At 43.0% G+C, this 14,308-nt stretch overlaps 1 protein-coding gene across 1 annotated transcript; it reads left to right on the forward strand.

The window, feature by feature from the left end:
• Nucleotides 1-2,773: 2,773 nt before the first annotated feature.
• LOC149866910 (keratin, type I cytoskeletal 19-like) lies at nt 2,774-8,900 on the forward strand. The gene is made up of 8 exons (XM_090041191.1): nt 2,774-3,319; nt 4,684-4,766; nt 5,614-5,770; nt 6,527-6,688; nt 7,167-7,292; nt 7,525-7,751; nt 8,278-8,384; nt 8,802-8,900. The coding sequence occupies exons 1-8, from the start codon at nt 2,774-2,776 to the stop codon at nt 8,819-8,821; spliced, it is 1,428 nt and encodes a 475-aa protein (XP_089897317.1). The 3' UTR covers nt 8,822-8,900.
• Nucleotides 8,901-14,308: the final 5,408 nt, after the last annotated feature.

Consider the following 14,308-nt stretch of genomic DNA (forward strand, 5'->3'; position numbering starts at 1 on the left):
GCAGGAAAGGATAAGGAAGATCTCAACACTCTTCCAAGGAAAATGTGACACACCCAATGGAAAAACAGTTCTCATTTCATTTGTAAAAGTGACTCAAACAGTTTCAAAAACCCTTCGAAACCAACGAGTTAGGGCAGGCAAAGTATTGCGGTTATATTAATCTTAATAAAAAAAGAAACTATTTTTCATATGTCTGAAGAAGTGGGTGCCCTGTGAGAAGCAAGAGAATGAAATATGAATGCTCTGTCATCCTTCAGCCGGTTATTACACCCCCTCGCCAGACCCTCCAGCAAACTTGCCCACCATTGGCAAAGCTAGCAATGAAAGGATTCCTTTAGTAATAGTTGCTATTGTGAACACAATGCATTTTGGGAGGATGCCCCAAAAAATGCAGAATTAGGAAAGTCTCAAGCACAGAAAATTGTGTTTGAATGAAAAACCCAGAGCCTGGATACTTATCTGAACCATCAAAGCCAAATTGTTCTAAAGTCCTCCCAAATCTGAAATCGTATCCAAAATTTAAAAAATTCAAAATGTTGATCAGTTCTCTTCATAGTCTAACTTCCTCACGAAGAAGTTCCCTTCGCTTCTGAAGTCATTGCTGTGCAGTCTTAAAGACTGTATAACCCTCTGTAATGCAGGGTTCATTGTAACTTTTCCTCTGAAAGGGTTGTATGTAGGTACAAAAACAGGAGAACATAGCAACCCCAGGACATCCAGTCCAATCTGCTGCTGAAATAGATATCTATATCATATAGGCCTTTTCCCAAACTGACCAAGTTCCATCTTAAAAATCAGTTACTCCCATTACTATTAGGAAGCTATTCCAGAACCTCATTTCTCAGATAATTACAATTTTTTCCCCCCATTTTCAGCCTAATTCTTTTCATGGTCAGTTTGTAGCTATTTATTTTTGTACTAACATTGTCCTGTAGCTGAACACTGCCCTCCTCTGCTGCTTGTAAAAAGCAGTCATCCCCCCTCTCAGTTTCCATTTTTTAAGATAAAATGACAAGTTATTTTAGACTCCTCTTCTAAGACGGTTCCTCTATGCCCCTGGTCACCCTAGGAGCTCTTCTCTGCAACAGTTCTTGTGGGAATACATCCCGCATTCAAAGACAGACAAGTTCTTTGGGTAAATGTGGTATCTTTTATTAGACCAACTAAATAATTGGAAAAATTGTTCTTTGTAAGCTTTTGGGTACAAACACCCCTTTTCATTCTGTACTCGAAAGCTTACAAGGAACATTTTTTCCAATTATTTAGTTGATCCAATAAAAGATATCACATCTACCCAAAGAACCTTGTCTGCCTATGCCCTTAGACCAACACGGCTACAACCAGCATCTCCTTCATTCAAAGAAATTCAACATTTTGAATTTTAAATTTTGGATGCGATTTCAGATTTGGGATGATTTTAGAACAATTTGGCTTTGGTGGTTCAGATAAGTATCCAGGCTCCAGGTTTTTCATTCAAACAATTTTCTGTGCTTGAGACCAGATTTTTACAATGTATTCCACAATGAGATCTCATACGGGGGTGTACAAGTCATTAGCAGTTTATTTTTTTCACATAAGGAAAAGAGCCTCGAAAAACCCCAGAAACCAACAAAAGTGTCTATTCATGGATCATCATCCCAGTGAGTTTAACCAGTCAGAATTATGGAAAGCCGCTCCCATTCACTATGGGCTTTCCTACCTATCTGATAATTTAAGTCTTTTGTGTGAGAAAAGAGCTATCACCATATGGCTTACCTTCTTTGTGGTTTCATTAGGTCTGTTTTAAAGTGTTTCCACACTGTAGAAAGGACTGCCTCCCAGTTAAACAAATCTCAGTAAAGAGTGTAATTAAAGATCTAGCCTTTTTTACTGGATTTCTGGACAGAATTTTCTTTCACAGCAACTGTCATCTGTCTACCATTCATGTAAAACAAAAAAAGAACAAATTAATGTGTAGCTTGCAAGAAGATGTAAAGCCTTTTCTCCTATACAAGTGATGCATTTTTAATATTTCTGCTGTGTAGTTTCTTCCTAAAGGAAAATGATTCAAAACTAATTCATGTTCAGAGATCTTTTCAGAAAAGGTGTGCAGGCAAGACCATGGCTCAAGCAGGTTGAAGGAAGAAAAAATATATTACATTGACTATCCAATAGGGAAAAATTAAATGTATAATGTGTATATCAGATAGAATAGAAAAAAACAGGGGCAAACTACATTTTTAAAATTCAGCAAACAAAAGGCATTAAAGAAAACTTACTCTAAGAGTGCAGGAAATGGGATTCATTATTGATGATTAGTAACGAACAACAGTAGTTGGAAGAAAGAATTTCCACCACTTATGATAATAAAGGAATCACAATACAGTAGTTGTGCCCTGATTACTTCTTGACATTATAAGCAATTCATTGCCAGGATATAGAAATAGCAATACAATGGGTTTCACTCACAGGCTAATATAGCAATACATTATCTTTCATAAAATCTACACAAAGCCACCCACCTGAAATAACTGCATGTTTTGCATGCATGAATACAGATATAACTATACAGAATGGGTATGTATCCCATAGTAAAAAGATATTCCCTCCAGCGCTTAACTCTTGGAACTATAAAGCTGGCAAAAGCCATGGGAAGCTGGACTAACCTATTGCTGACACCCAGGAAAGAACATATAAATAGAGAGCACCAAAAGGCACAGCCTTCACAGTCTGCTTCCCTACCAAGCTGCAACATTAGATTTTTTTAAGGGTTGGATAGTTCCTTGTTCTCATTATGAGCTGTAGCATCAGAAAAACCTCTAGCCACTCTTACAGAAGTGGTGGAAGTGGTGGCTTTGGTAGCTGTGGTGGTGGGAGCTCCTCTGTCTCTATTAAAAAATATACCACCTCTGTAGCAGGTGGCAGTAGTTATGGTGGTGGAAGGTTGGGTGGTGGAAGTTATGGTGGGGGAGTATGCAGCACTGTGTATGGAGGAGGAATAAGTGGTGGTAGCATTGGTGGTAGACTGGGTAGTGGCTTTTCTGGTGGTTTTGGAGGTGGCTTTGGTGGTAGCTTTGGTGATGGCTTTGGTGGTGGTTTTGGAGGTGGTTTCGAAGGTGGCTTTGGTGGTGGGGACGGGGGCCTTCTGACTGGTAACGAAAAGATAACCATGCAGAACCTTAATGACCGCCTGGCTGCTTACCTGGACCAAGTGCGCAAACTGGAGGAAGAAAATGCTGACCTAGAGCAAAAAATCAGCGAGTGGTACAGGAAGCAAGGTCCCAGCATCTCCAAAGACTACAGCCCATATTACCAGACAATTGAACAACTCCAAAATCAGGTGAGAAACTGTTTTTTTTTCTATCCATTGGAAAGGTGTTTCATTTGGTGGGACTTCCTCTTGAGACCTTAATTGGTGAAGACAAAGAGTCAGAAAGTTCAGTCTCCCAAAATGCGGTGCAAAGGCCAAAGCTGGTCAGTGAAGAATTTTCCATTTGATGGCAGAAATCTGCATAGGCAGTCCTGTTGCTACTTTTCCCAGCTACTCCCCTATCTCTACATGCAAAAAACCTATAGATTGGGGTTCTCCTGTGGACACAGCATGGTGGAAGAGAGAGAGCTGTGCTGTGCTCAGTGCATAAGTAACTGAAGGACCAGTGAAGCACTGGGCTGTGCAAACTGAATCTTTCCCAGCCACTCCATCTGAGTTCTGTTGGATGAAGGAAGTAAGAATTACACGAGATCAAAAGTTATACAGAATATGCTTGATTGTACAGAAACCTAAATTGTGAAATTGCTGGACATCTTTTAAAAATCAGGCATTTTTAAGGCTTGTCAAGTTAAGTTCCCAAAATTAGAGGGGGCAAAGATCACCAGTAATTTTTTTAAAATCCTGACCTGCTTCAGTTAACTTCATTCACCTTTTTCATGAACTTATAAAGAAAATTGAGAGTAGTAGTTAAAAAACTGAGAAAAATATATAACACATTACAAGGATCCATCGAAGATACTCACTTAATGTGAAACTGTACAGAAAAAAATATTTTCATATTGTAATCATTAACCTGCAGGCTGGAATGCTGTCTCCTTGTGTATTTGCACAACACCTAACATATTCATGCATAGCTTTCTTAGTCAGATTAAAGGCATCCTAAAGACTAAAACAAAGAAATGATTTTCCTCATGTTTTCCTTGTTTCCACCTGGTATCACTCCAGACCCCTTACCCTCTGTGGTTAGACAGCCTTCGGGTTTTGCTTATGGATAAACTCGGCTTCTGTAGTCTATATTGTCAAAACATAATACACGCTTTAAAAAATCTCAGGCATTTTGGCTAACCAGATCACTTAACGTGCTGAATATTCTGGCTCCTTTTTTTTAAATAGGGATACTCTCATATTTTCTTTTGCAGTGCATGGATTTTTTTTTCCTTTTAAGCCAAACACTATAAATATTCTGGATGCTGACTTAATGATTTATATATGTATGAGCAGAAGCAACATTTTATCCTAGGCTCAGTCCTGTAACTACTGATGTCAGTGACAAAATGCTCACTATTTTCCATTAACTTCAACTTTGAATTGTCAATAAGATGACAGTCTGAGCAAATGTTTGTGTTCTCTCTCTCTCTCACTGCTTTTGGAGCACCTCTCAACCATGAAGAATCGTTATGTGGGGTGTCCAAATGTAACCTCCTCTTTTCCAGATCATTTCTGCAACTGTGGACAACAGTAAATTGCTTCTGGATATTGATAACAGCAGGATGACTGCTGATGACTTCCGAATGAAGTAAGTACTTCTCTATTATAGACAAATGAACCCATTTCACATCCCACTTGTGAATTTACCAAATCAAAGCCATCTTCCAAAGGAGAGTTCGAAAGTTACCTATCCATGATAACAGACAACAGTGCTGTTCAGATGAACTTTCAAAAGAGTGGCTGTGTTTATATGAGATTACTAAATGTTTCTTTTGCATCTGTCTTTGGCTATGATAAATTCAGATCTTCAGGAGAGAAGCAGCTGACTGTGTACCTTTTGAGTTATGCATTGACTATATGTCTCTCTTATTTACCAAATTACTTTCTCTCTCAGTACAGCTTTATTGAAGTATTGAAGACACTACAATTGGTGGGAGTATAGTTAAGCAAGAAATTCCTTCTAGGACAATTGAGAATTACTTTGAGGTTTTGCCCATTTTGTTTTTGGACAGTGTGTATTATTATATGATATCTAATTGGGTGAAGGGGGACTGAGGATGGGAGCTCTCTCTCATAGGAAAAGATGTCAGGACATTTTTATGATACTGTCCAAAAAATATATATAGACAATTTTGTTTTATTTTTATAATTTAAGGGAAGATATTTTCTAAATTTATCTTCTTAAGTGCATTACAATGTACTGACATCAGAGAAAGACTGACTCATATGAGAGTGACAGTAAAAGAGCAAGGAAAATCTTTTATGCTAATGCTTAAAGAAGTCATTGAAATTCAAAGCCATTTGGGAGAGAGGTGCTGTGAGTTGCAAATTTGCTAAATGGACTGATTTTTGTACCAACAGGCACATATAATGGTTACTTTTATCATGGGCTTAGCCTCAGACACTAATTTTTTTGCCCCTCTTGGTTGGTTCAGGTATGAGAATGAACTGATCATCCGCCAGAGTGTGGAAGCTGACATCAATGGCTTGCGCCAGGTCCTGGATGAACTCACTCGTACTAGGGCTGCCCTGGAATCAGAGTTTGAGGTATTGAGGGATGAGCTGAATGCACTCAAGAAGAACCATGCAGAGGTAAGATAAACCCATTAAAACAATATGAATGAAAGAAAACTACATTTTAAGAGTCATTATAGCATGACTGTTCTTGGCGACTGGATGTTCATTCTGGTGGAAGAAAATCCAGATGAAGGCCATTGCACTCACACCAATTCAGGGAAAGCGGTGACTCTTCATTTATCAGGAAAAACATAACTATCAAATTAGTTTGACCAACAGCATGACCAAACACAGGATCCACATCAGCTGGTGACTTGGCGGGAAGTAGAGACCAATTTTACCATAGCAGTTGGCATTTTCTTTGGTGAAACACTTAGCTCTTTTAAGCTTCCTCCCTTTAGCTTCAAGTCCAAACCATAGTGGGCACATCTACACAAGACACTCCTGCTCAGTCATTATTGTGCATTTATTTAGTATTTGTATTAGCAGTACTAAATAAATATGCAATAACAAGAGTTTCTGTGCAGTAGTGCTGGTGAACATCTTTTAAGTGATGCTACTGTGCACTAGTCTAATAATACTGCACAGTAGCATACTAGCACTGTCCGTGCTGTGACGTGCTTCTGTGCAGTATTGTTGGGCTACTGTGCAGTCAGTGTCTCATGTAGATGTGCCCAGGGTATCACTAACTCAGCAACAAACATTATGGAGTTCATCATGGACATCCCTACTATGTTTTTGCTGAAGAGCTAGGCAACATGTATAACAGCTTTATTCATAGCTGTATGATGTTTTTGCTTGTTAACTTTGATGCTTGGTCTTTCATGCCAGGAAATGAGACAACTCCAATCCCAGACTGGTGGTGATGTGAGTGTGGAAGTCAATGCTGCTCCTGGTCAAGATCTGACAAAGATGCTGAATGACATGAGAGAGGAATATGAGGAAATAATTAAAAAAAACCGAAGAGAAATAGAACAATGGTATGAAGTCAAGGTAAGCCATGCACACTATTACCATACTGCCCTTGAGGAAAAAGAAAGGGACACTTTGCTATAAAGTAAGAATAAGAGGAAAATATTAATATAACTTACACTAAATGGAATAGATTAATATTAATAGATCATGTGTGGCTTTTAGCAGCAAAACAAAATCCAATGCTCCACATCAGTGATGAAGTGCACTGGTGAGAGTATGGTTGGAACAAGGAGTATAATAGCAAAGGTATTTCAGATTGAGGCTGATGTATATTAGCAAAGCTGAGTAAAATGAAAATTATGAGAAGGTAGTAGGCATTTCAGTCTAGGCTTGAGTAACACTGGAATATATATCAGTAAAAAGCTAATACAACCCCTGAATGATTGCCTTCAAGCCAATGACTATATTATTTTTATTTATTCTAATCCTCATTAAAGTCTTTATAGGGGTTGAAGACCCTCCCACAACCAGAGACTTCTGTGTTTGTGTATTTCAGATGGAAGAGGTGAATCAGCAGGTCACATCAAGTGGTCAGGAGGTGCAGACAGTTAGCCACCAGCTCACTGAACTGAGACATGAATACCAAAACCTGGAGATTGAACTGCAGGCCCAGATCAGCACGGTATGTGATGGCCTCAGGTTTTGTCCACATATACTCTGACATGCACATGTGGGGACTGAGAGAAAGGGCCATGGTTTGCCCTTCTTTTTGAACCACTGGAGTATCCAGCTTGGCAAAACTCTTCCCTTGCAGGACTCACAGAGCTTTGTACAGTAAAATCCCATACTCCTGTAACAAAGGGATCAAGTTTGCCCCAGGTCTCCCATTTTGTATTTTATTCTTCAATATTCAGAAAAATTCTCTGGAAAACACCTTGGCAGAAACTGAGGCTCGTTATGGTGCCCAGCTGCAGCAGATCCAGGCCATGATCAACTGTGTGGAGGAGGAACTGGCTCAGTTGCGCTGTGAAATGGAGAGTCAGAACCAAGAGTACAAGATGCTCCTCGGCATCAAGACCCGCCTGGAACAGGAGATTGCGACATACCGAGGACTGCTGCAGGAAGGACAGCAAGACATTACGTATGTGCACTGCAGAGGTATCAGGTCACAGAGCCAGAGTTCAGTCTAGCTGACTATTTAAAGGAGATATAGAGTCATTAAGGTAACAGTGGGAAATGCTGGGGTGGGAGGCTGCGCAAAGTGTTCTGGACACTACTTGCACTGAGGGGCTGTTTTATTTAAACGAGTATACAATCAGATGAATCGGGAGAGGCTGTTCAGATCTACACCAAAACATTGATTTGCACCTGATTCTGTCCTGTTTGGGACATCTGAACAGCCATCATGCAAAAATGCATTGCACTGCTGTCTTGGCTGTTGTATGGAAAAAAGGCAAAAAGTCGACTACTCTTTCAGTGTTGTTGTTTTGACTTCCAGAAAACACATGGAAGGACAGTCAATCACAAAGCTAGAAAAAAGAACCCAGCATTCCTTAGTGCAGGATAGGTTAATTTCTGTCACATCTGCTATACATGTGTGAATTACTTCAGGTTTTTTTGTCAATTAGCTGTTGCTTCATTTATCCCAAATCCTTTCCCTTGCACAGCTTCTCTCAAGGAGGGATTGAAGTAGGATCCAGCAGAGGAGGTGGTAGGTCCTCCCAGTCCTACTCTTCATCTTCCCACTCTCAGTACCAGGGTGGTGAGATGACAGGTAAGAATACTCTTCACAGTTAGATAGTGACTTACTAGCATCCCCCACTTCCTCCTTGCTTACAAAATCCAATCACTGCTACACTACAGCAAATTAAAACTAGCCTGGTACCTAGGTCTGCGGAAGTCTTCAAGTCCATAAAGCCAAGAAAGAGAAAAGAACTTGTCTGTTAAGAGAAAATTTAAGAAGAAAAGGCATTTCATGCCTTCCCAGGGAAAGTTAAAATGCATGTTATTAGCATTACAAGTGGGTCTTTCTCTCTTGTTCTAAGCTTGTAGCCACTTGATATTTTCCCTCCTCCTTGATGCTTTTCTTAATGCAGTGGGACGTTAAATAAATGGGAACATTTTAGGACTCAGTGTTGCCAACAAGATTTGCTTTCTCTGCTGTATGATGGTTTCTTTTCTTCCTCAACAGGGCCATCAAAACAATGCTAGGACAAGAAGAGGGACACAAGCATCCTATGTATTAGGCCCTTCTGGACAGATCTATAGTCAATGAGACAGGAAACCAACGCATTTCCTATGTGTCCATCCAAAGAAGGCGGCGGATGCTACTAGAGCAATTTGGATGGGCCACCATCTGGTTTGGCATGCTGCCCATTGCCTTCATTTTGTGTTTGCTTTGTAGCCAGTCAGTTACTTTAATGCCTTCATTCTGCAGTTCGGGTCTACCATTTCCTAAGAAAATTCTCTCTAATAAAACTTTCTTTTCTGCCATGCAAACAAGTAATGTGTATGATTTCATTTAACACATTATTTTATTGGTATTCCAATTGGAGTAGTATGATTGTGGGGGAGAGGGGGGCAGTGATATGCCTGTGCCCTGCTCCTCACTCTCAAGCCACAGCACTCCTTGCCCAGCTGTTGCCCTTCACTCCTGACCCACAGTAGCCTGCCCCACAGACCATGCCGGTGCCCCTCACTCCCAACCTGCAGCCACCCACATTTCTGCTGATACCCCTCACTCCTGACCTGCAGGCCCCAGGAGGGTGACCCTGTTTGTCTTTTGGCTTCTAAAATTCTGTACAGTTTAGGGAATGTACTGGGTTTGCAGGGGGAAATAAAATCACTGCTTCTTCTGCAGACAGGAGATTGGGGAGATGGGTAAAAAGTTTCCTCTCCTCCCAGTGAAGAATGTAAGGTGTTTCCCAAGAAGAACATCATAGACACTGAGGGGTCCTACATATGAGCAGTGAGGCTGCTGTGATGTGCTGTAATTACAGCGCATTGGAGCACACTTGATTAATTGAGGTAATTACTGATTAATGCAGAGTAATTACCATGCTCTAACAGACTCTAGCATCTTATGCATCAGTGTTCCCATGCTTAAAAATGGTGGCTGAGGCACATTTAACACTTGCTCACACCTGCACCCATGAAAATATGCAATAAGAGAAATTCAGCAATAAGCAGTTCTCTTTGTGTGCAGGGATCCATGCTAGCCAGAGGGGGTCAGAAGTGGGAAAGGCATACCCAAAGAGGAAAATGGACTAAGCCAAGATATTGGGTGAGAGCAATAACCATCTTTGCCGAGACTGTGTCTGCATGGTGAGTCACCAAGGCCAGATGGAGAGAAAGCACGTGGGCCTGGGGCCAGAGGCTTTCTGAATTTTCTATAATTATATGATTCCTTTCCTTTCTTGCCCTCAAACAGTTCCTAGTCATAGAATCATAGATAAGCAGGGTTGGAAGGGACCTCAGGAGGTCATCTAGTCCAACCTCCTGCTCAAACAGGACCATCCCCAACTAGATCATCCAGCTAAAGCTTTATCTAGCCAGATTTAAAAACTTCTAAGGATGGAAATTCCACCACCTCTCTGGGTAACCTGTTCCAGTGTTTTACTATGCTTCTAGTGAGAAAATGTTTCCTAAAATCTAACCTAAACTTCCCTTGCTGCAACCCGAGATCGTTTTAACTAGAGCAGCTGCCTGCTGCCGCAGGGCACTAGGGCGGCCCTGCTCCTTTAGGAGGGCTCTGCAGTGGGCTAGAAACAGCCGGGCTAGAGAACCCTGTGAGCTGAGGCAGAGTTCCACAACTGCAGGTTGCCCAGGCAGCAGGATAATGAGGGAATTAGTGGCACTTGCATCCAATGAGCTGGCTGGAATGAGGCAGAGCCCTGAGCACATACAAGCCCCAGGGCTGTGCCTGGCAGGAGTTAGTTCTGTGGAAGCTTCCAGGAGAAGGAGCTATTGAAGGGAAGAACTACTCAGAGACATTTGATGGCCTGGTCTGCTGCCTGCAAGATGAATAGAGCTCAGAAAGTACCTAGGGCTAGGAGGCACACAATAATAGAGTTTACCTCCTTAAAGGGGCAGAGTGTGGCCTCTGTTGTTATTGTTATGCTATAGCTCAGGGGTTTGTTTTTCTGTTGTCTTTTATACTGGTGGACCGGGATGAGGTTATAGGGGAAGAGGAGTCCTCATTGGGGAACACTACTATGTAGAGCCCCAGCACCAGAGAGGGCACAGAGGGCATAGGGCCCAGTAGCCACAGGAGGCTGAGTTAGGTCAAGACATTATTAGGGAGGCACCTGTGAGGTGCCCGTGAGGAATATACCACTTGTGACGAATGGGGTGTGGTAAAGGGGAGGTTTAGGAGCCATACATCTAGCTCATAAGGCTTGGAGACTTCCATGAAGCACCAGCTTAGAGCAAGACCCAGCAAGGGGTCCAAGATCCCACAGGATTTAGTGGGGTCCAACAGGACAGTGACCATGCAGAGACTCATGGGCACCCTTGTGGCAGGAAGCCACCTTTGCTTCTCCCCAAAATCTCTGTGCTGTGACAATGTGATTAGGATGGGCCCAGCAGAGGACACCCACCTTTACCCTATCTCTTTAGGTAACCTGAGCTGGCTGCATTCCTGAGGGAGGGGAGAAACCTGCTCTCTCTGCCTTGTGACTGGTATCGGTTACCTGGGTGAGGGGTTTCTACCTGGTGGGCTAGAGTCTGCCCGGCAACTAGTGATGTATTTCAAATTGGTTGGCCAACAGCCAACCAGAGCTGGCCTCCATTGGACCAGGTGAATGAGGTCACAGGGGCTATATAAGTTAAGACTGTCCAGGAGGAAGGGACAGCAGCCATGCAGGGGACTCAGAGTTAGAGGAGGTTTGCCATCTGAAACTGGCTCTCTCCCCCAAAACTCATGAGCTAGCAACAGCCTGCTTCCAGAAGGAATCTCCAACAGCCTCTGGAGGATGCTTCTGAGTAAGCTACTCGAGATCTGATTAGATATCTAGCTGACGGTAACTCAGATGCATGATCAAAAGGCTACCTCAGCCAGACTGTTTTGCTCTATGGGATTTCTATGATATTGCTCAATCTTGTACCCTACTTTCACCCTACCCCTGTAATCAATAAAGTTCTCCTTTGTGACCGGTGTGGGAGACTTATTGAGGGGTGGGTCTAAATTATGCTTAAGAGACCCCTTAGGTCTGCGGACTAAGGGAGACTTTCCTTTTTGACCCCCAACTTGGGGAAGTGCCCCAAGTGCCTGTACTGGGTCGAGTACCCATAGGACTATTAGGCCTGTGTTTCCCTGAGGACACTGGCCCAAGACAGTCCCTTCTCGGGGTGGTGGCAGCTACGTTACCCCCAGGCTAGTGATTGTGTTCCAGGAAGGGGGACAGCCGGATGTGAGGCGCCCCTAGGGAGGCACTCGAAGCCTGGAAGGTGGTCAGGCGCAGGGAGATGGGCGGCTCAACGCAGGAGTGCCCCCTACTGGCCCGCCACACCCTCCCTATTTATTATTTATACCAACAAGATGTGGCAGACAAGAAAAGAAGGTGCCTGCAAGTACAGAATTGACATGGTCACTGAGCTCTAGGGGCATCATGGCCATCCCTGGGGATCCTGCGCCATGACACTGAGAACCACTCTAGTTAAAATGTGCCCCCTCCCCCCAACCACCTCTGAGCACATGTACAGGAAGCCTGTGTGTATGTGAAGGACAACTGACCAAACAATGCCTGCAAGACATGGAACATTCATAGGAGACTCTCTGTCTTTGGTACTTTTTCTGAGTCCCTACCCAGAGATACCAAAGATCATCAAAAGGGGGAGGGGGTAAGGGATGCATATTTAAATCAAACCCAAGTTGTGCCCTTGTCCCATTTCAACTTTACATTTTTAACGACTCACACTTTTAAAAAGACAACATATGATAATAGTGGTCAAACAAGTCTTGAGATACAGAACATAAACTCAAAAATAGCAAAGAAGTCTTTGATATCCTTTTTTACAGCACTGAGTACATATAGTTAAAATGTAAGAGAAATATATTCTTGTGCTTAAGGAAAGTAGATCATGTAACTCAGGGGTTGTCATTTGGGGGTAGGCGTACCTCCGAGGGTACTTGGATAGGCATGTGTGGGTGGGGATGGAGCGCTGCCACCCACCACCCCTCACCGCGACCTCCCAGGAGCAGGGCTGGGAGGAAGGGGAGAAGGGAATCAGTGCCCCTCTGTGGGCTGCGCAGGCACTGCCTGGCTGGCCGGAGGAAGCTCGCACACTGCAGTCACCTCCACCAACCCCCACCTCACACTGCTGCTGCTACATGTGTGGCTGACACTACCAACCCAACCCCCAATTCTGCATCTGGCTGCATGCCAAACTTGCCCCCTCCCGCTCTGTGTCCAGCCGCCAGGGGTACACTTACTGAAAAAAAGTTGAAAACCCCTGACATAACTCTTTGGAAGACTCTGCCATTTGGTGTCAGGCTATGATATATACATCTAAAGAAGGTGACACAAAGCAAGCACAGAGTTAATGCTAACGACTAATCATCACCTCATAGAGAATGAGGGAGTATCTCAGTGTTTCTTGAGGAAAATGTGACTAAAGGATCACACTCAACACAAAATGTGCTTTCAAGATTATACTAATGACATAAGTAGCTTCAGCAGACTCAATGAGCTATTTGGTTATGGCATGCAGTGAGTTAAAGCGCATGTACACACAAACAAGGTTGCACTAGGAAAACTGGTGTGAACATACAGAGGTATGTCTTCTCCAGCAGGTGCCCATGTGTACAGGGCAGCAGTAAATGGGACGTTAACTACACTGCTTTCATTTTTGGGAAACCTTTGGAGGCTGGATTTGGATAAAGAGCCAAGAGGTTGGATTCTGCTTTGGATTATCAGAAGCACTGGGATGGGCATGACAGTTTTGAAACTATCCCATCCTTCATGTAGGTTACCCTTGTTCAGGCCAGGGATTTTGTGGATGAAGAACAGAACAGATGATAGGTTCAACAGAGACTACCATACGTGGATCTCTGGGGCATTACCGTACCTCTCAAGCTAATTCCAGCAGGCAGCATCCATTCTCCTGCATGTGCTCCCTGCAAAGTTCTGGATGCAATTTTGATCCCAACTGTCTATGGTTACTTCTCAGTCAAGCAGTCTTAAAAGCATCTTTGAATGAAAGCTTGTGTAACAGGGAACCCCAGCCCTGTTATCCTTTGAGGAATAAAGAGCAAGAGAGAAAAGCAGGGTCCCTTTAAGGATCAGACTTTTGTAGCTCAGAGGAGCAAAACTCCAAATCAGCCAGCAGCCACAGAAGCACAAATGCAAGAGTGGTAAGGCTGCTAGGTAGATATTTATTAACAAGCTGGGCTTGCTGTGAGCAATAGTTGGAAACACAGCAAAGCAGTTAAGTGAAACCAATAGATAACTGGATAGGTGGCATCTAGGAATGGGAGTGAGCTTGGCAATTGTTTGTGTAAAAGGATTTGCCTCTAGTCCTTGTAAAAAAAAAACCAGGGTTTTCTACTCAATCAAGTCCTTGGGTGTAGATAACCTTAGTTCTGGAGCCAGAGTGGGCAGACTGGCCTAGGTTCTGGCAAGAAAGGGGCTCCAGCCAAGATAAGTGGTTAGAAAAGGAAAGCCAGACTTGAAAAGTGCCCAGAAGGCTCAGAGGGAG

The sequence above is a fragment of the Crocodylus siamensis genome, chromosome 4 (assembly GCF_052110815.1).
Source record: "Crocodylus siamensis isolate JL-2025a chromosome 4, ASM5211081v1, whole genome shotgun sequence".
Lineage (NCBI taxonomy): Eukaryota > Metazoa > Chordata > Crocodylia > Crocodylidae > Crocodylus > Crocodylus siamensis.

Coding starts and splice junctions, on each gene's coding strand:
- LOC149866910 (XM_090041191.1), top strand. CDS start 2,774: ATGAGCTGTAGCATCAGAAAAACCTCTAGCCACTCTTACAGAAGTGGT. Junction 4,767..5,613: donor GCTGATGACTTCCGAATGAA/GTAAGTACTTCT, acceptor TGGTTGGTTCAG/GTATGAGAATGAACTGATCA. Junction 5,771..6,526: donor TCAAGAAGAACCATGCAGAG/GTAAGATAAACC, acceptor CTTTCATGCCAG/GAAATGAGACAACTCCAATC.